Raw genomic sequence first — 22,812 nt, 5'->3', positions numbered from 1 at the left:
TTTCCGCTTCATCTACCTGTCCAATCTAATCTTGAATGTTGACATAACGGCCCGGATTTTGAACTGAGAGCTTTTTCTCAGTGGGTGAGTTTTGGCTTCAGCTCAGGACTCACCTGCTGTAGCATAAAAAATGCCCCAGGGTATTTAACCTAAGGGGCCTCATTTAAACATGTGCCAGGCAGGAAGCCAGCTGGTAGCATCGGAGATTCAGGCGGCACAAATGTAGTTGAAGCACTGTGAACTCAAGGGCAGCACTACCAACTATGACCCCCCCCCCCCGCCCCCCACCCCCCCACCCCCCCACCAAACAGAATAAAGTACTGGTTTGGCTGTGATCCGGCAGGGAATTGGGGGTGAGGGTTGAGGGGTGCGGTGGGGGGCATAGTTGGTAGTGCTGCCCTTGAGTTCACAGTGCTTCAACTGCATTTCCAAATGCTTGTAAGTGCGAAGAGGGTTTCTGAGATTTTTAACTGCCCACCAACTGGACAGAGTTTTAACCCATCGCCCCATAGTTTCCACCTTCGTTCCAAACCCTGAAAGTGAAATCCATATTTTCCCAGCTCTGACTGAAGCGTCAGTATCCTCCCTGTAGTGCAAAACCCTGTGCTGCACATAACAGTCTAACCGAGATCTAATTAAGGTTTTATACAGACTCATTGCAAAACTAACAGGTTAGTGGTTTAATCGATAAAGGCCTATTATTGGGTCAAAATCCCAGAACTCCCTCTCTCTAAGAGCACCATGGGTATACGTACACCACACACGAACGGCAGCCGTTCAAGAAGGTGGCTCAGCACCACCTGTTCGAGGGCAATTAGGGAGGGGCAATAAATGTCAACCTTACCAACGATGCCCACATCCTATGACAGAACAATTTTTTTCCCCCAAGAACTCAATATTAAACTGGGAAGATAGTGGTGCCCTGTGATGGACAATCATTGTGTCACCAAGATATTAACTCCTTCCTATCCAGAGATTTAAATCACCGCAATTTCACAGCCGCACAAACTAACTGAGATTGCAGCTATTCAAATCTGGAAGGCAGGAATTTCCTCGGAGCTGAGACTGTTTTGCTCACCCATAACTTCACGGAAATGGGGAGGTGGTGACCTAGTGGTAATGTTGCTGGACCAGTAATCCAGAGACCCAGGCTAACGCTCTGGAGGCATGGGTTCAAATCTCACCATGGCAGCTGGTGGAATTTGAATTCAGTTCGCAAATGTGGAATATAAATCTGGTTTCAGTAATGAGACCATGAAGCTCTCATGAATTGTCATAAAACCCAACTGGTTCACTAATGTCCTTTAGGGAGGGAAATCTGCCGTGCTTACCTGGTCTGGCCTACACCTGACTCCAGACCCACAACAATGTGGTTGACTCTTAACTACCGTCTGAAATGGTCTAGCAAGCCACTCAATTCATGAGCAATTAGGAATGGGCAACAAATGCTGGCCTTGCCAGTGATGCCCACATGTCATGAAAAATTAAAAAAAACGGGGTTTTTGTTGTATTTACTGTGGAGGAATGGTACTAGAGAAGGGAGAAGCTCCAAGGAAATCCCCAGCCCTCTAGTCTTACAGAGGTACTGCATTTCCTCAGTAAATCTGGAACATCCTCCCTCCCGTCCCCAACATCAACCTCCATTCCTGCTCACTGATGCCCAGTTTGGGTTCTGCCAGGACCACTCAGCTCCCGACCTCATTGCAGCCTTGGTTCAAACATGGACAAAAAAACTTCCAAGGTGAGGTGAGAGTCGCTATCCTTGACATCAAGGCCGCATTTGACTGAGTGTGGCATCAAGGAGCCCTAGCAAAAGTGGAGTCAATGGGAATCAGGGAGAACTCTCCATTGGTTGGAGTCATACCTAGCACAAAGGAAGATGGTTGTGGTTGTTGGAGGTCAGTCATCTCAACTCCAGGACATCACTGCAGGAGTTCCTCAGGGTAGTGTCCTTGGCCCAACCATCTTCAGCTGCTTCATCGATGACCTTCCTTCCATCATAAGGTCAGAAATGGGGATGTTCCCTGATGATTGCACAATGTTCAGCATCATTCGAGACTCCTCAGAAACTAAAGCAGTCCATGCCCAAATGCAGCAAGACCTGGACAATATCCAGGCTTGGGCCGACAAGTGGCAAGTAACATTCGTGCCACACAAGTGCCAGGCAATGACTGTCTCCAACAAGAGAGAATCCAACCATTGTCCCTTTATGTTCAATGGCATTACCATCGCTGAATCACCCATTATCAACATCCTTGGGGTTACCATTGACCAAAAACTGAACTGGACTAGCCATATAAATATTGTGGCTACAAGGGCAGGTCAGAGGCTAGAAATCCTGTGACAAGTAACTCACCTCCTGACTCCCCAAAGTGTGTCTACTAGCTTCAAGGCTCAAGTCAGGAGTGTGATGGAATACTCCCCACTTGCCTGGATGAGTGCAGTTCCCACAACATTCAAGAAACTTGACACCATCCAGGACAAAGCAGCCCGCTTGATTAGCACCACATCCACAAACATTCACTCCCTCCACCACCGACGCACAGTAGCAGCAGTGTGTACCATCTACAAGATGCACTGCAGGAATTCACCGGGGTTTCTTAGACAGCACCTTCCAAACCCACGACCACTGCCATATAGAAGGACAAGGGCAGCTGGTAGATGGGAACACCACCATCTGCAAGTTCCCCTCCAAGTCATTCACAATCCTGACTTGGAAATGTATCACCTTTCCTTCACTGTCGCTGAGTCAAAATCCTGGAACTCCCTCTTTAACAGCACTGTGGATGTACCTACACCACATGGACTGCAGCGGCTCAAGAAGGCAGCTCACCACCACCTTCTCAAGGACAACTCTTAGTCATATCCACAAAAATCGCGCAGCCATAGATAGAGTCTGGCTCGGATTCCCAAATGTGCAATGCTGAGTAAATCCAAAATATTAATATTTGTTAATACTTATACCTTTCAACAGCTTGCATTTATATTGTGCCTTTACCATTGTACAAACATCCAAGGTGCTTCACAGGAGCAAAATATGACACTGGGCTACATGAGATGGTGGGACCAGTGACCAAAAGCTTGGTCAATGAGCTAGGCTTTGAGGAGCGTCTTACAGGAGATGGAGAGGTTTAGGGAGTGAGTTCAGAGCTCAGGGCCTAGGAAAGACCACCTATGGATGTTTTTAGGGCTGGAGGAGGTTACAAAGACTGGGAAGGGTGCGTCCATGGAGGAATTTGAAAACAGGGATGAGAATTTTAAAATCTAGGTGCTTCCGGAGTGGAATCCAATTTGGGTCAGTGAGTGCACAAATGATGGGGTGAGTTAAGATATGGGGCAGCAGAGTTTTGGATGAGCTCAGGATGACAGAGGGTGCAAGGTGGGATTTCACTGAAAAATTTCCAAACTGACCTTAAGAATTGCTGCAGAAATTGGCTCGATGAGGAAAGTCAATCTAATCTTGGTCAGCCGGAATCTCTTGACGATACAATTTTCGGAGCATGTAATTAGATTATGATTGAAAATGAGCAGCCCAAAAATATCAACCATTCCATTATCTTCTCATCACCGATTTTTCATTCTGATTTTCGCTGGAACTGGTTATTTTCTTCTGCATTATTGATTTAAATTTTTTTTTTTAGAAATAGGGTATAAATTTCATTCAAGTATCTTCATTACCCATTTAATATTTGCAAATTCTAACCTTGCAAACTGTTTGAAGTTGTTTTGATGACTGATCGTTTAAATAACCAAGACATATGTTAAGTTACACTGCTCTACCGAGCTAAAACTGGCAGCTGCCAGCAAGACTGCAGTTATACTAGCGGATGTCAGTGGCTGCATGAGGCACTTAGGATAAGAGACGTTGTGTTAGGGTTGTCAGCTGAGCTTGTATGGAACTTTGGTTGGACCACACTTGAAGTATTGTATACAGTTGTGGACACCTTTATAATAAAAAGCATATCAATGTAGTAGAGAGGGTGCAAGAGAGATTTACAAGATTTACCATACCTGAGAGGTTTTATCTATCAAGGAATGGTGAACATGCTGGGTCAAAAGAGAAGACCAAGGGGTGGCCTAGAGGTGTTTAAAATTCTTAAAAGTCTTTAAGTAGAAACCGAGTGTTTCCACTTGTGGGGAGGAAGAAGACTAAGAGGCCTTTAATGCAAGATAGTCACCAACCAGTCACGACACATAGGGAATACAGAAAAAAATGTCGTCACCCAAAGAGTGTGAAAGTAGAACTCACTACCACAGGGGTTGTTGAGGTGAATGGTATAGATGCATTTAAGGGAAAGCTAGATGAGCATTAGAGGGAGAAAGGAATAGAGGATTGTACTGAATGATTTAGATGGGAGCAGGTTCGAGTGGAACCTAAATGTTTGGCATGGACTGGTGGGCTGAATGGCCTGTTTCTGTGCTGTATATCCTATATGACACATCCCTGCAAGTTTCATCGCATAATACAACCCACCACCCCCACCGCCTGCCTACACTCCCGCCCACCCCGGCCAGGTCCCATCTCCAAATCTTTTAATCATAGACGTAGATATTTACAGCACGGAAGGAGGTCAACCCATTGTGCCTGATCATGTCAGTCAGATTTGGAGGGTGCTGTTGAAGAAACCTTGGTGAGTTGCTGTTGTGCATCTTTTAGATGGTTCACACTGCTGCCATTTTGCACTGGTGGGGGATGGGATGCTGAACAAACGGGCTGATTCGTCCTGGTTGTTGTCAAGCTTCTTGAGTGTTTTTGGAGCTGCACTCATCCAGGCAAGTGGAGAGTATTCCATCTCATTCCTGACTTGTGCCTTGTAGATGGTGGACAGGCTTTGAGGAGCCAGGAGGTGAGTTACTCGCCACAGGATTCCCAGCCTCTGACCTGTTCTTGTAGCCACAGTATTTATATGGCTAGCCCAGTTCAGTTTCTGGTCAATGGTAACCCCCCCCCCCCACCCAGATCGTTGGTAGTGGGGGATTCAGCGATGATAATACCATTGAATGTCATGGGGAGATGGTTGGATTCTCTCTTTTTGGGGCTGGTCATTGCCTGGTACATGTGTGACATGAATCATACTACACTAGCCGCATGAATGTTTATACACTGCAAGGTATCCCCTCAGGCTCCTCTCTCCCAAAGAAAACAACCCGATTTTTAAAACTAATGAACAAAAGTGGTCAAAGAAAACTCCTCTATGTGCTGAAGTTTGGACAACTAATTGATGCCATTATAAAAAAAAAATTCATTCACGGGATGTGGACGTCACTGGCTAGGCCAGCATTTATTGCCCGTCCCTAATTGCCCTTGAGAAGGTGGTGGTGAGCTGACCTCTTGAACCGCTGCAGTCCATGTGGTGTAGGTACACCCACAGTGCTGTTAGGAAGGGAGTTCCAGGATTTTGACCCAGCGCAGTGAAGGAACGGCCGATATATTTCCAAGGCAAAATGGTGAGTGGCTTAGAGGGGAACTTCCAGGTGGTGGTGTTCCCGAAACCCTAGAACAAGATCATCAATTATGTCTTCGAAGGAGCTTGCAAATCAAATGGGAAAACAAAGGAACAAACATTGAGTATCCTTCACTTGTGCCAAGTGTAGAGACCATGATAATCTCACATCAGCTGAGGTTGGTGGGACATTCGTCTGTATGCTCAACCTGAGACTGCCCGAACAGGCGCTCTAATCAGAGCTGTGCCAGGGAGCCTGTTCACACGGGGGCCAAAGGAAACGTTTCAAAGACAATCTCCATGAGGGTCTGGTCTATTAACACCAACGCATAAGAAGCAGATGCCCAATCACGACCAAAATGGCGATCCACCATCTAAAATGGGGTCAAGATCTTCCAATCAACAAGATCAGCCACTGAGAGAGAGAATGATGAGAGAGAGACAAAGAGAGGGCAGCCCCGAGTCCACCACCACCTCTACCGGCTGACAACTAATGTCCTCACTGCGGGAGAGCCTGCAAGGTCAAGATAAGGTTCACAAATCATCTGCGAACTCTCAGCCACAGAACCCAACCATCCACGAGAAAGAATCATGCTTAACACGATGGATTGCCGATAGCGATGAGAGTATTATTAATACCATGTCCCATTATTTAACTTAATGACGTTGGGTCATTCTTGCCTTCATTTTACAGTGAAGTGTATTCTGCAAACATGCATTCTAGAGATGTTCAAAGACGGCACAGTTTAGAGGTTGTAGCCCCCATTGTTCAGCACGCACACACACCCTGAGCAAGGCTCCGTGCTGGGAATGAGACTACAGCATTAGCCCTGCGGTATGTTATAAATGTAATGGGGTCATAAAAGAAATGTGAACGTGAAGCTGTTTCAAAAGAGCTGTCTACCTGGAAGTGGAAGGGGACAGATACCATGGTTTCAAATCCGCCTCGGTCTCAGGTGAGCATCTGGGGGTAATGTGACCGCATTTGAAATATAAAAATAATAGATGTGTCACTTCAGCGCACGTTCTGTTGATGATCAGTCCCAGAGCCTAGCTGCTTCATTAGATACCAGGCAGTCCCAAAGCAGTTATGTTAAAAAAAAAATCAACCTCCTTCTCAAAATTATCTAGAATCCTCAGCACAGAAACTCTAACTGGGCCCAACTGGCATTAATCCTGTGTTTGCACTCCAATTCAGCCACTTGTCACACTAATTACCTCTTCCCAACCTCCCCCAGATTCCTTTATACCCTTCTCCTATAAATGCTATTCTCACCAATCTCCGTGCAAAGGAAACTCCTCCTAAATTCTTTATTTGATCTGTTAGTGGTTATCTTATATTTATACCTTCCCCCCCTTGTTCCGGACTCTCTCAAAAGTGGAAGTAATTTCTCCACACTCACCCTATCGAAACTCTTGATAATTTTGAAGCCTTCTCTTAAGATCTTCTTTTAACCTTCTCTTTCTCAGTTGAGAAGAATGAGGGCCTGCTCAACCTTTCCGCACAAATCGAACCTGATGTTTCTTTAATAAGTGTGGACCTGAGAAAGAGAAGGGCCTTATAATAAATGGGAAGAATGTTGATGAGCTAGTGCAATGTACTCATGGGTTGTCGAAGATGTAGACCTGCTCTGGCAGAAAGCTGGTACATGCTTGAGTGAGCTAAGGCACAGATGAGCGTCTTATCCCAGTTCAGCCATCCTGAAATGGCAGAGAGCTGAGATCCGCAAAATCCACATATAAGTGGCCAAAATTGGTGAAGGGTTTGTTCAGCCCTGGGTAGTCTTGCACATATTCCAACGACTGACTGCAACATTACTGGAATCATAGTGAGTTGCCTTGGAAAGAAGCCTAAAATCAGCGCTTCCCAGACCATTTTCCAATACGACCCATTTTAACACTTGAAAATTAATGGCCCCAGATGCCAAAAAGAAACAAAACAGCAATAAAGCAGCACAGTAACAGGCAAAATATAACTATTAAAGATCAACATATAATCCATCACATAAATTAGAAAATCTGTGTTTTTACAATACTCTTTAAAAAAAAATGTTATTTTATGTACTCATCAGGTCCAATGAGTACATGGGCATGCATGTTCCGACATAGTTTCTCAAAATCCCATTTTACAGGCTCAGTGTGAGTGCTCCCAGGATTTGTTCTGTGAGAGGAAGCTCACTATTACCACTATTTCCTTATCCCTGTATGTCAGGTGAAGCCCCTCAGCTTCTCCAACTCCCTGCTCCACCTTTCGTTCTCTGATCTCTCTCATTTCAAAGGCTGTTGAGCTGCAGAGCAGAGGAGAGCGAGGCTCTGAATGAAGGTGGCTGAAGGACGGCCACAAGCTGAGCATCAAAACCCAAGAGAAAAAGGCGCAAATGGTGGCAGAGAGCAGGAAAAGGAGGGGGGGTTATTGTGATCGGAAGATGAGTGAGCACGCAAGGCTGTAATCGGAGGGCCAGTGAGCACGGGGCGCGTTGAAGTGAAGCTGTGATTGGAGGGTTTGGGTGAGTGGTGGGGTAGGGCTGGGAAAGAGCAGCTGTAGAAAGTTCCAAAGCTCCAGAGAGCATATATTTATTATGAAGAGTCGTAAGGACTCCGAAGCGTTGACTGTGTTCCTCTCCGCAGATGCTGTCAGACCTGCTGAGTTTTTCCAGGTATTTTTGTTTTTGTTGTCCAAATCCTGCAAATTTCTAACTCTCAATCATCGTTTCAGTGTATCGACTTACCTCGTTTCCTGTCGTTGCAAAGGAAAAGCTATCCCCGTGTCTGCAGCGATAATTTAAGTCCCTCTATTATACTATGGAATTAACGTGTCTTTGTTTCTTGCGACCCCATTCGCTGTTGCTGGGGTTGTGACCCACAGTTTGGGAACCATTGCTAAAGTGGAGCAAAAAAGAAAAGTGGGGTTGGTGGGATGGGGGTGAGTAGTTGGGAGAACTTTGAAAGGTTATTTTGTTCCACGCCATTGTAGCAACTGGTCAATTGCTGGTGAGAAGGATGATGCTAATTTGCTACAGAGCAACCTGACGCAATTATTGTTCAGAAGAAAAAAATCTATGTAAAGTATTGGGGTGTTGGGTGATGCTTCTGCAATATTAGTTTTAAAATGAGAATTTAGAGAAGTCTTCCCTGATGGCTCTAGCAGCAGAATTTTATTCATGGTGTTGTAAATTAGAATCCTAATGGTTATGGCTTCATTGGAAGCAATTCTTATCTAGGTCATTGCACAGAGAGTTGAGCAGCCACGCTTGCTATGAATGCAGCTAAGAATTTGAACTAGGCCATTCAGCCCATCGGGGACATTTTTACCGACTCGAACAAGGCGGGTGGGTTTCTGGTAAAATTAGAGGAAGCTGTGGTGGATCAGCTCTCTGACTGTGCCCTGCTGTCAGAGAATTTTACCGACAGTGGGTAAGACTTCCTACCACAAGGAGGCGAGATGCCAATTTGAATATATATAAAAACCCTATTCGGGGCCATTTGACCAGCTAATCAGTATTTTGATGGCAGCGGATTTACACAACAACCAGGTGGGGAGTCCGAGCAAAGAGGGAAAGGAAACAGGGGCAGGGAAAGCAGCAGCCGCGAGAACCCGAGCACTCCCCTCAGGAGGAGTTTCCCCCTCCACCACCAGCGATTTTATTATTATTATTTTTTTAATTATCTTTGGCCTACCTTCTGTAGGCTGCAGGGCCCTTTCCTCCCTCAGCAGTGGCCACTGCCCCTGGTGGCGCTATCGAGGCTCCTGGGGCCGCCAGCCAATCTGAGGCGGGACTTCCTCCTGAGCGAGAGGCAGAAATCCCATCTCCAACCGATTGAAATAAACGGCGGCGGGGCTGCTGACGTCGGAGGGGGGTGCCCTCCCCATCGACCTTTTTGGTGGCAGGCGAGAAACCCTGAGAAATGATTTGGTGGGCAGGATAATTCTTTCCATGGTGCACGTAGAGTCATACATTGTGCCGCCAACACGTTCCAACAGTGGCCGCGTTTTGAAAGTACTCCATTGACTGTGGTCATGGAAGGCGCTATATAAATGCCAGGCCTGTTTTCTGCTTAATACTGAGGGAGTGTTGTGCTGTTAGCGCTGCCGTATTAAACCGAGGCCCCGTCCGCCAGTTGAGCTGAACATATCAGATCACACGAGCAGCCCGTTGAATTCCGCCTAGCTTTTGCCTTCTGATATTTGCCCATCGACCAGCATCAGCAATGATCACTGATTATTGATGTGATTGATTGCTGTTTGTGGGCCGTTATGTACAAATTGGTCACTGCCATTGCGTATGTAAGTGGCACCACTTCAGAAGTAATTGGCCAGGCCGGTGAAGTTGCTAACTGTGATCAAGTGTTTCATCTCGTGACTTGCCCCCACGCTCCAGCCATTAGTCGGCCAACACATCCATCCTCGCGACGTGCTGCCTCCCTACACCCATTGGAAAGCAAAAAAGGCTCCTTACTCAATTGGATGATGCTTGACTGTCAGCCAAACTTTTTTCCCCCCCCATTTTCAATATTTTTATATCTGGTAAAGAGGAATGTTCAAAGAAAATGGGGAGGGGGGTGGGGAACCTCCTTTAATACCCTGACTATTTTTCTCCAGGGTCGCACACAGCAGTGTCCTGGAGATTGATCTTCAATTCCTGGAGACTCCAGGCCAATCCTGGAGGGTTGGCAACCCCTATGGCTGTGCAACAAGTTGGGACATGGAGGATAGAAATTACACTATAAAAAAGCAAATTTATTTCTTTTCGTTGGCCTTATTCAGCTTCTTATTATCCTTTTGAGTGTAAGTTCTGCAAAATATGCACAATTAGCCCAAGCTCCCTTGGATACAGTCACTCTTTTTAATACCTGTCACCTGGCTACAAAACTTAATGTCATCATCATAGCTTACCGCATTATTAGCAGGAAGAATACTCCTACATATCAGCTATGAATAATGTGAACATCAGCATTCATGCAGAACTCCACCAGTCACGTTGTCCCAGATGCAGCCTATTCCATTACCTGCTGCATGACTGTCCATCTAATTAGCTTGTGATTCCGCCAGTAAGTCGAGTTGGCCTGTAGTTCATCCAAAGAGGCAAAGCCAGTAATCAGTCAGAGAATGATGGGGACCGCAAGCAAAGCCTACAGCCTCCATTGTCCTTGTATCCCCAGTGGAAGTAAATGGAGCCCACAGGAGATGTCAGCAACAACAACTTTCATTTATGTGGCGCCTTTAGCACGGTTATGCTAAGGTGCTTCACAGAAGTATTATCGGACAAGCTTTTGACGTTGAGTCACAGATGGAGATGTTAAGGCAGGCGGCCAGAAGTAGGATTTAAGGAGCAACTTAAAGGTGTGGAGAGGCAGGGAGGTTTAGGAAAGGAATTTGCGGAGCTTGGGATAGGCAGCTGAAGGCATGGCCACCATGGGGCGAGGCGGTGGCATAGTGATGTTGTCACTGGGCTGGTGTTCCAGACACCCAGGGTGATGCTTTGTGGACCAGGGTTCAAATCCCACATGACAAAATTCAAATTCAATAAAAACCTGCAATTAAAAGTCTAATGATAACCACAAAACCATTGTCATAAAAACCCATCTGGTTCACTAATCTCCTTTAGGGAAGGGAATCTGCCGCCCTTACTCCAGACCCACAGTAACGTGGTTGACTCTTAAATGCCCTCTGATGGGCAATAAATGCTGCCCTAGCCAGTGATACTCACATCCCACGAATGAATTTTTTTAAAAAATGGTGTGAGGAAACTTAGCGAAGGAATTGAACGTTCCTTCTGTAAAAGCTGCAATGTCAGAAGCCATTGATGCCATAAGCCCTGCCGGAGAGCTAAGCGACAATCTATTAGCAGAATTCAGCCGGTAAGATTGCGCTGCCGTTTTCATGCCCTATTTAAGGAGCAGGATCTCTTTAGTTTCTGAAAAGCAGGATGAGAAGGACCTGCCAAAGAGTCAAGTAATAGAACTGCTCTGACACAGCCTGTGTGTGAAACTGGCAGAATATGTGTGAGAGTGTACCTACACCACATGGACTGCAGCAGATCAAGAAAACAACTCTCCACCACCTTCTCAAGGACAATGAGGGTTGGGTTGGGCAACCAATGCTGTCCTAGCCAACGAAGACCACATCCCATGAATGAATTTTTTTTAAAAATCAGATTCATTGCACCCAAAGGACCGTGTTTTCCTGTTTTTGTCTTGAGTGCAGCCTGACTTTGTGATCCTTTTTAGTATGCTGTATGTAATTTTAATGAATCTATGCAGCCTTTAAGGGTTTGATGGGGTAGAGTCAGAGAAGCGGTTTCCTCTCGGAAGATCGAAACTAGCTAGCTACCAAAAAAAGTAAAATGGGTGCGAACAAATCCAGCAGGGGATGCTTAACCCGGAGAGTGATTAGAATGGAACCACTGCACGGAGTAGATGAGGTGAATATCGCGGAGGCATTTAAGGGAGGGCTAGATAAATGCGTGAAGGAACAAGAAATCGAAGGAATTGTTGATAGAGTTAACTGAAGAGGAGTGGGAGGAGGTGCATGAGGAGTATAAATTTCACTGCAACGTGGACCCGTTGGGCTAAATGGCCTGCTTCTATCCTGTGTCAATGCTGGGACTGAAAATGTTTCCAATCTGAACAGTATCAAGTCCTTTCAGGCTAAATATTCCTCTTCATACTGGCCTTGCGCCTTAGCCTCCAACTTTCGATGAGATCCTTAGACCACAAGTTGTGTGTGAATATTTTTCTTTTCATACATTGGCTGTCCTTCAGACCTTTCTGAATGAGCCAACAATATGTCTCGAGCAGTTTCTGCGGCTGGGACTGTCCAAATCTATTTCACATAGGAGTGGGAGTAGGCCATTCGGCCCTTCGAACCTGCCCCACCATTCAAACAGATCATGGCTGATCATCTACCTCTCTGCCATTTCCCACCCCCTCCCCTATCTCTATATTCCTCGATGACAGTAGTATCCAGAAATCTATCGATTTCTGTCTTGAGCGTGCTCAATGTTTGAGCTTCCTCAGCCCTCTGGGGTAGGGAATTCCGACCATTCATCACCCTCTGAGTGAAGAAATTCCTCCTCATCTCAGTCATAAATGGCCTGCCCCTTATTCTGAGACCCTGTGCCCTGGTTCTAGACTCACCAGCCAGGGGGAGCATCCTATCTACATCCACCCTGTCACACCCTGTCAGAATTTTTTGAGTTTCAGTGAGATCACCTCTCATTCTTGGAAATGCTAGAGAATACAAGCCCAGTTTCCTCAATCTCTCCTCATAAAACAATCCCGCCAGCACAGGGATTAGCCTAGTGAACCTCTGTTGCACTCCCTCTACGGCAAGCATATCCTTCCTTAGATAAGGAGAGATGGATATCAGTTTTGGCCGTTTTTGTGCTTGAAGGTAAAAAAGACGTTGCTAACCTAATGGCCCACAAAGTCCCATAGAGTCAAAAATGATAATATATTGTCTTTACACCAGGGGTACACAACTTTTGCTTCTGAGGACACCCCGTGTTATAAAAATTCCACAGGCCTCCGAAAACACAAGTTATACAATTAGAGATTCGTTATTATTTTTGTTTTGCTTAATTTGAAACTCGTTGCTGGTGCTGAATAACAATTCTCAGTTCTTGTGCCAACATTCAAACCTAACATCCCATGTCTTCCCTCTCCAATTGAAGTGCATTTTAAAAAATTTCTCAAATACTAACGCCTAAGTAATGTTTCGTGTCACCGTGAGGTAGGAGTGGCTCCAGTAAACTATGTCAGATCCCTCGTAGCTGGGACCTTGACCTCTCTCCGCTGCTGCAGATTGGTCACATGACAGGTGGCATCCATCGAATTTGCACTGGGATATCAAAGCCTTACGTGGTATTAAATTAAATGCTGTCTCATGTAGTCGAGACACTTCAAAATGCTTCACAAAATGAATCACTTTCAGCATGCTCTGATTTAATTGTGTAGCAAATGTGCTCATACAAATGTAGCTGGTTCTCCTGGGTTGTAGGGTACATATTGTACTTATTTCCGACACATTCTCTGTTTATTTTTGGCAGACCCCTAAGGGGGCTATGGACCTCCAGCTGAGAACCCCTGCTTTCTATTGTTGCTCAAGGAAAGATTTTCTAAATCCCACCCCAATTTGAGCATAGTAGAGACAGAAAGATATCCGTGTTAAAGCTTTCATCAGTGGGAAAATGTAACGTTATAAGCAAAACACCTAAATATCATGTCTTGTGATATCTTCTCTTCTAGAATCACCCAGTTTTGCCAAGTGCAAAATAAAGCTTTAACTTAAGTACGCACCATGTCTTTGGGGTAATTTTGCAAGGCTGCACCAGAAGGAGAGAGCATTACCTGCCCTCAAGACCTATTGGAAAATCATAGAATACAAGTCTTAGGAGCAGGAGAAGGCCATTTGGCCCTTTGAACCTGCCACAGCATTCAACAAGATCATGGCTGATCTGATAGTGGTCTCAATTCCACCTTCCTGTCTGTGTACCCACCTCCCCCCAGTCATAACCCTTGATTCCCTTGCCTATCATAAATCTGTTGTACTCAGCCTTGAATATATTCAATGACCCAGTCTCCACTGCTCTCTGGGGAAGAGAATTCCACAGACTCATGACCCTCAGAGAGAAAAAAAATTCTCCTCATCTCCACCTTCAAAGGGTTCCTATTATTCTTAAACTTTGCCCCCAACTCTAGTCTCCCCCACAAGAGGAAACATCTACCCTATCAGATTCCCTCAGGTACTTATACGTTTCAATAGGATATAGATGGGTAGAACAGAAAAGTTTATAGAATGGAAGGAGGTCACTTAGACCATTGTATCTTGTGCTCGCAAACTAAACCTAATCCCACTGGTATTGTCTCTTTCATCATCATCTATTTCAAATACTTATCAATCTTTTCCCTTAAAGATGCAGTGGTGTCTGAGGAATGGCAGTGCTCATGTGGCATACCAATATACATTGGTATAAGCCAGGGTCCCACTGCCAAGATATCCTTGGAAGTTTTACAGCCATGAAGTACTTTTGGAGAGTAGTCACTATTTCAATGTAGAAAATGCAGTAATCACTATATGCACAACAGGATCCCTCAAGCAGCACTGTAATAACAATCAGGTCGTCTGTTTTGATTGATGTTGGTTGAGGGGTATCTATTGGCCAGAACAACGATGACAACTCCCCTGCTCACCTCTGAAATAGTGCCTTGGGGTCTTTCAGTTGTGCTGTGTACTTTAAACACAATATTCCTTGATTAAACAATGTTGTTTGCACACCCACTTGTCCCCTTATCAGTGCTGACACCATCACCTCATTAAAGGATATGAACCTATGGGGAAGTGGGTGAGAACGGATTGCTCGAATGCAGAGTGAGCAAGAGAGGCTGCTTCCTTTGTCGAAATATCTATTCTCCTGTAATCTTGCAAATATCTCCTGCGATGAAATTTTTACAAGTGCATCTTCTTTTCAGAATAATAATTCACTCTCCGGATGTGGGCGTTGCTGGAAACTAGTGTCTGTTGTCCTTGAGAAGGTGCCTTCTTGAACCGCTGCAGCTCTTGTGGTGAAGGTGCATCCTTATGTAAATGAAGTGAATGATTAAACCAGTCCGACTTGCTTTCTGATTTAATAGAATGCTTCCAATTAGTTAGAGTGAAGGGCGTTTTCATCATTTGCTTGACTTGTCCGTGCCCTTAAGCTTCAGTGGTCACAAGCTATTGGAAATGCAGTACTTCCATCAAGATAGTAAGAGTACTGTCTTCCTAAGCATTGCTGAGTGTATTTAATGATTTATATTAATCTGATAAATTTGAGTCGTGTTATAATTTGTTTCTATGTCAGTGAAACCCATTGGAATATCTGATTGCATAATATTTTCTGATCCAGCTCCTTTTTAATTTTTTAAAAAACTATTTTGTTGAAGTGCTGGTGGTTCATTGGTAGAGTAACTGGGAATAAATTTCAGATTTAATATTTTTCTTAATACGAAGTGACATCTGTGTTCGGCCATCAAAGTGAAAAATGTGTTACTCTTTATTACAGAGCAAAGAGATCGGGTTCCAGCTGCATGAAGATCTAATGAAGGTTCTCAATGAGCTGTACACGGTAAGGAGCATTCTGACGAGAAAGCTGCCTCAGCTAACTAGTTGTCAAATATTTCATAGTCCGTCTGTTCTCACTGGGCGAGGCGGATCAGTCCAAGGTTAGTGAAGGGGACAAACAGACACGTGATTCTGGCCACGTTGAGGTGCACATCGCATTGATAGCAATTCGCAGTCACTCCAGAAGCAACTTATAACTCAAAGCGGGCAAGTGGCTTTGTTCCGGGAAGAAACGTGGGGCCAAATGACTACAAGTAGAGTGAAGTGGGAAGTGAAAATCATTATAGCATTGGCAGTAATGCACTGGGCAGGATTTCCAGGTCGTCGGGAGGGCCTGGGAGTGGCCGGGAAATGGGCTGTCACCCGCAATCGGATCCCAACCACGGGTTCCGCACGGGCTGGCCAATTAACGGGCATCCTGCGTGAAAGGCGCGCTGAAAGGACCAGCGCTGCCGGGGTGGGGGCAGGAAGAGGGCGAGCGCTGAAGTCAGCGTGGGTGCGCGGGGGGAACGCGCAGTGAAAGCTCCCTGAAGCTGCCTCAGGGAGCTGAAGAATTTCAAAGCCAAAAATAAACATTATGAAATTCTGGAAAAAAACATTTCCACCCACAAGAGTCACTCAACTAAACATGTTGATGATAAAGATTCTGCCCAAGCATTTTTTAAAAAATTAATATTGGAAACCTCATCCCGTCCTTGGATGAGGTTTCCTCAAAAATCCAAAGTCCACCTGGTTGATTTGCCCGCTCGCCAACTGTAACGTTGGACGGGCAGTGAAAAATCCAGGTCAGTTACTATATTAATGGCTTTAATAGGCCTCTTATTTGTCGGTGAGCGCACTGCTGACTATCACGCGTGCCCGCTGACCGAAATATCGCGCGCTATTTCACGTTCGGGCGTGTCGGGTGCGCGCCTGCACGCCAAGCGAAAAATCCTGCCCATTTTGTTTAAGTGCTCGTTTGTGTAACCAGTTGATCAGTCCACTACTACTTTCTGTCAGCAATATTGTTAGTACAGTGAGTGTATTCCTTGTTTCTTAGAGCTAATGTCTCAGCCCATCTGCTGCTGAACCCTCACCCATGCCTTCATTACCTATAGGCTCAAATATTCTAATGCACTCCTGGCTGGTCTCGCACATTCTACCCTCCATAAACTTGAGGTCAGCCGAACTCTGCTAACTATGTGTCAGCTCACACCAAGGCCCGTTCCCCCCTCACCCCTGTGCTCACATTGACTCCCGATCAAGCAACGTCTTGATTTTAAAAACTCGCATCCTTGTTTTCCAATCACTCCAATGCGTCGCCCCCTCCCTATCTCAGTAATCCCCTCCACCCCTACAACCCTCTGGGATACCTGCACTCCTTTAATTCTGGCCTCTTGAGCATCCTTGATTTTAACCGCTCCACCATTGGTGACCATGCCTTTAGCTACCTCAGGCCTAAGCTCTGGGATACCCTCTCTCCATCTCCCCACCTCTCTCTGTCCTCCTTTAAGACACTTCTTCAAACCTACCTCCTTTGACCATGAGCTTTCGGTCTTATGACCTAATGTGGTTTGGTGTCACACTTTGTTTTAGAATGCTCCTGTGAAGTGCCTTGGGACATTTTATTGTGTCAAAGACACCATATAAATATAAGCTGTTGCTGTTATTCTAATGACCTAATCCACTGGCTTTTATACCTTTTATGGAGCAATATGTGGTGGTGATGTCTAGCATGTATTACTCCTATGGAGCGTTGCTAGGTTTCCAGTCTGTGCGTAGTATCCTCAATCACACATCATTAAACAAACTTCAGGATCACTTACTGCAGTCACAGCATAGGCACTGCGTTGAAGGCAGTACAGCCAGCAACAAGCCATATACCACTGACTCTACTGTGAATGCACCATGCAGAGTGTAAATCCAGAATGGGGGGCACAGCCATGGTGGACTTCCCTTCCAAAAGGAACCTTTATTGTTTCTGCGTTAAACCAGACCCCGGCTCCAGACCCGGACTGCAATTTCCACATGATAACAACAGTATGTAGAATGTAAATGCAGCCTCAGAGTCACGAGATGTAATCTGGCTTGTTTCTGACAGACGTGAGAATGAATAAATCCAAGTTTGTCTTTTGACGATCGTTGGGAAATTGCACTGACTTATCAGCGATTCGATTGTGTTGATTGCACATTTTACAAGTGATTATTAAATCAACATTCGGTACTCAAGATCAATCTCCAAGTTTCTGATCTTTGCCCTTGCCAGTAATCCACCCCAGACCTTCGACCAGGTTTTGCTGATCCTGATTGCAGCATTTCAGTTTTAAATAGGAATCTGTCTAATCAACGTATATAAGGAAACTTGACAACTATATTGTGTGGAAATGTAATTCTGCTTTTCGTTCAGCACATAGCCCTTAATCAATTTGGGACAGAGCATTTTTTTTAATTAAGCTTATTTTCAGGTGCTATGTGAAATTAATCAGTAAAATTTAATTGCTATCAAATATGATCATTACAAGTCAAATATTCAAGTCTTGTTATGGAAAAATCTTGTTTGATACATTGGGAGACAGAGTATTGCTTCATTTGGTTTGTGTAATTTACTTGGTGTTAATCTTCTTAACATAATTAATATCGCTCAAAGAATGGGCAAGGGAGGATTTATGTGCTTTCTATTATTAATGAAAATATATGGATGATTCATTTTCACAAGGGCACTGGTTTATCTAGCAGTTTTTATTAAATATTCATAGATTCTTTCTCATGTCTTCAGATTCCTTCCTGGTTTACTCTTCTGGAGGCAGAAGTGTGCACCGTGGTCTTGTCCCGCAGGCAGAGAGCTGGTATCTCAGTCAAGTGGCCAGTCATCCTCTAAACGATAAAACCGTACCACCTGGAAGGTGGCCATTCGGCCTATCGTGTCTGTCCAGGCTCTTTTGAAAGAGCTGTCCGATGAAGCGATTCCCTTGCTCTTTCCCCATAGCCCTACAACTGTTTCCTTTTGTGTTCAATTTCCTTTTGAAAGCTCCCATTGGATCTGCTTCCATCACCCTCCCAAGCTTGGGAAGATGGCGGCTTAGTGCTAATGTGCCTGGACTAGTAATCCAGAGACTCAGGGTAAACCTCTGGGGACCTGGGTTCGAATTCCACCATGGCAGGTGGTGAAATTTGAATTCAGTTTATAAAACAAAATCTGGAATTTAAAAAGTCTGATGATGACCATGAAACCGTTGCTGATTGTTGTAAAAACCCATCTGGTTCACTAATGTCCTTTTATGGAAGGAAATCTGCGTCCTTACCTGGTCTGGCCTACGTGTGACTCCAGACCCACAGCAATGTAGCTGACTCTTAAATGCCCTCTGAACAAGGGCAATTAGGGATGGCCCATATCCCATGAACGAATCATTTTTTTTAAAAAAACTCCCGAGACCCAGGCTAATTCTCTAGGGACATGAATTCAAAACCCACCATGGAATTTAAAATCCAGAAATTAAATCTGGAATTGAAAGCTAGTCTCAGTGATGGTGACCATGAAACTATCATTCATTGTTGTAAAAACCCATTTGTTTCACTAATTTCCTTTTAAGGAAGGAAATTTGCCATCCTTACCCGGTCTGGCCTACATGTGACTCCAGACCCACAGCGATGTGGTTGATTCTTAGCTGCCCTCTGAAATGGCTGAGCAAGGGCAACTAAGTATGGGCAACAGATGCTGGCCTTGCAAGCAACACCCACGTCCCGTAAAAGAGTAAATTTTTTTAAAAAGCAATGCGTTCCAGATTTTAACAGCTCGTGTGGTGTTTGGAGAAGTTCATTTGTTAACTAAGCATTGGATCTAGAATGGCAGCGACCAATCCTGTCCTCAGCTGCTATGAGCCCATGAGATCTCTGCCTTACTCTAATTTTGGCCTCTTTAGGGTCCTCAATTTCCACCAATTCGCCAATGGTGACTGTTCCTTCAGTTGTCTGGGCATTAACTTCTGCAACTCCTTCCGTAAACCTCTCTGCCCCTGCAGCTTTCTCTCACCCTTTGAGACCATCTTTGAAGCCGACCTCTTTGGCCAAACTTTTGCTCACCTCTTTATATGTGGCTCCGTTGTCAAATTTTATCCAACGACGCAGTTTACGACATTAAAGGCGCTATGCAAATGTAAATTGCTATTGCTTTCCACACAAGGGGCAGAATTCCGATCGGGCGTAAAATAGCGTGATGTGATGTCGGACGAGCGTCCCGATGTCATCGCGCATTCGCGCAATGTTTCAGTTGGTGGGCACGCGCAAGATTTGGCAGCGAGCCCGCCAACAGTTAAGAGGCCTATTAAGGCCATTAAGGCAGATTTTTCGCTGCCCGTCCAACCTTACGGTTGGCGGGAGGGCGAATCGGCCAAGCGGCCTTTGCATTTTTGAGGCAACCTCGTCCAAGGGAGCGATGAGGTTTCCAACATTAAATTTAAAGAAAATTAAAATGTTTTGATGTTTTTATTATGTTTATGTTCATGTGAGGGAGCCCTATGTGGGGACATTTTTCTCAGATTTTCAAAACCTTTATTTTTGTTTTTAAAATTGTTCAGCTCCCTAAGGCAGCTCTGTGCCTTCAGGGAGCTTTTTTCAGTGCGCGCTCTCCCACGCGTGCGCAGACTTCAGCGCTCACCCTCCTCACGCCCCCACATGGGCAGCACTGAGACTTTCAGTGCGTGTTCCAATGTTGTTAGACAGTGGTTAAAGAACCTGAGGGGGCATACATAAAAGGTCACAAAAGCTATTATGCCTTTGCTGTAATTTTCCCTGTCATGTTCTTATAACAATATAAACCCTTGAGCCTATTTGCTGCACAAGGCACAAGGCACCAATCACTCATAAGGGATTGGGTTATCATATTGTAGGTTCAGTTATTAAGACCAGGCACATGAGAACAGTCTTGCATTGTTGTAAAGCTGGGAGACATGAGGAGCTGCTGTCTGCTATGCTGCTTACAGCAAACGTGAAACTAAAACTGGAACAAACAATACATACATACGTACATTGCCCCACTGGAGATGTATGCAGAGCCATGTTCACATCCTTAAAGGTATACTACAACATTCCCATGCCCATTCCATCACCAAAGGGTTTCCCATTGGGAATTCCACCAATCGGAGGGATTTGGAAGAACGAAAGAAAGCATGCAAGGCTGCACATGTGGTGTTCTGTGCCCACTGGATGGTAACTACACTTGCAGATATGTGGCCTACTGTATCCATGCCTCACCTTGATAGATGATTAGTTTGACCAGGAGAAAACAAACTTGACAACAATGTCTGGGTGCACAACAAATCTTGTGCAACTACAGTTTTGAATTAAGATCCATCTGATCTGCATTGTGTGGACTTCTTTTGTTCTACCCTCTCAATGCTAGCGTGGGTCTTGTGGTACCTTAAACCTGCTCCCATGTGTCTCTTAGCTGCTACCTGAGTAGTTGAGATGTCTAAGGAACATTGCTTGCCTCATTCCAGTAGGAACCTCTTGGGGCTGAGCTGACTTCCTCTTGAGCAACCAGAGGAGCAGTGTTGCCCCTTTTTTTGTTCCCCTTTGGGCCACTTGTGCAGGCATTGGAGAGGGCTGGCTGGGGACCCACATGCCGATCATCCCAGCACCAGTGTGCATGGCCATTCCTACCATTCCACAGGCCTCATCAAATCTTACAGCACAGAAGGAGACCATTCAGCCCATTGTACCATGTCAGCTCTTTGTGAGGTAAGGGTTAAATTTTATGGGACTGGTTGCAAAAACGTATCTGGTGTTCCTTTGTGTGCAGGAGATTAGAAGGTGATTTGATTGAAGTGTTTATAATGTTTAAAGGATTCTGTTAGGTAAATACAGAGAAACAATTTTCACTGGTAAGGGAATCAAGAAAAAAGGGAAACTCTAATCTTAAAATTAGAGTTCGGCCATTCAGGAGTGAAATTGGGAAGGGCTTTTTACACACAAAGGATAGTAGCCATTTGGAATGCTCTCCGCAAAAGGCTTTGAACACTGGGGGACAATTGGAACTTTCAAGGCTGAAATTGATAGACTTTAGATGGGTTAGTGTATCAAGGGCTAAGGGACAAAGGCAGTTGAGGAGCAGATGTGCTGTAATCTTATTGAATGGCGGAGCAGGTTTGAGGGGCTGAATAGACCCATCCTATTGATACTTTGCAAGCATCCATCTTTTGCAAGTAGGACCCGGAAGGCATGGATTCCCCAACCCTATTCCATCAATGGGCAGCACATCCTGACTCCCTGGTCAGCAATATTTTCCTCCTGGTGTGTCACCAACAGCTGCCACTAACTCATGCTGTCTTGTGTGTTGCCCCTGTACACCTGCTCTTGGTGCACTCTCCACTTCTCTACTCTGGATGTCACTCAACTGGGGTTTGGAGCAAATGGTGGCATTGTTCTGCAGCATTGAGAGAGCTGATGGCTTCTTCGGTAAAGATATTACCAAGGAGTGAATTTTAGCGGTCACCTTCAATAGAAGCAAGAGCATAAGGTGATGGCAGACCTGCTTAGGAGGCTCATTTTTGGCAGGTATGGTTGGCCTGTTTACCTTGACTGACCTGGTGAGATCATTAAACTTCTTTATGCACTGCATTGACTCATGTTAGTTATTAACTCTGGTTGCCCTGGGCCTTGCCTTCCACTGTCCCTTTGTTAGTCTCTTTGGAGTCCTGCAGCAGCCATTCTGTGCCGGACAGAAACTCCATCCTCTGTCTGACTTACTCCATGTTGCATGGGAAGACCAATTTTTTTTTGGTCCCGTACTGAAAAATGTTTTTTACTCCTGTGCACTTGCTCTTTTTTAGCTGCAGTAGCCCTCCAAACCCTGCAGTTGCGTTACTGGTTCCTGACCCTCCCCCAGACAGCTGACCCCCCCCCCCCCCCACTAATCAGCGGCATTTGTGAACTCGAATTGGGCGGATCTCAGAAACTAGGCCGCAGCGTACCAGGCCAGAGGCTCCGCTCCCACTGGCGATCTGACCTGAGCGGGCAATGTCGGCTGGCATGTCTGATTGCTAACGTTTCTCTTCGAGAAGATAAAATATGTTTTAATGTTTCTCCCTGCAAATTTCTTCGAAGCCTGATCTGTAATTCATAGTCTGCCCTTTAGTATGCAAGGGAGGGCGCGGGAGAGGAAACGGGGCCCAGCGAATCATGCACCTTCTCAGCCCACTGTCGCCTTCTGCAGCGAATGCAGCAGAGATTGCCGTGCCAGAGACGAGCGTCTAAAGTCACAGCAGACGATGCTTGGTGTAGAGTTGACCA

At 45.3% G+C, this 22,812-nt stretch overlaps 1 protein-coding gene across 4 annotated transcripts in view; it reads left to right on the top strand.

Annotated features, from left to right (window-relative positions):
- The window catches only part of LOC144696481 (SLIT-ROBO Rho GTPase-activating protein 1), a 248,875-nt gene that overhangs the window by 126,288 nt on the left and 99,775 nt on the right, over window positions 1–22,812 (top strand). For all 4 annotated transcript variants that reach the window (XM_078567814.1, XM_078567812.1, XM_078567810.1 and 1 more), the window contains exon 4: window positions 15,488–15,550. In XM_078567814.1, the coding sequence (XP_078423940.1) occupies window positions 15,488–15,550 (63 nt within the window). The remainder of the gene's footprint in view (window positions 1–15,487; window positions 15,551–22,812) is intronic.

Source organism: Cetorhinus maximus, chromosome 22 (genome assembly GCF_964194155.1).
Source record: "Cetorhinus maximus chromosome 22, sCetMax3.hap1.1, whole genome shotgun sequence".
Lineage (NCBI taxonomy): Eukaryota > Metazoa > Chordata > Chondrichthyes > Lamniformes > Cetorhinidae > Cetorhinus > Cetorhinus maximus.
Note: the sequence above shows the minus strand (reverse complement) of the source record. Positions and strands in the feature narration are given on the sequence as shown.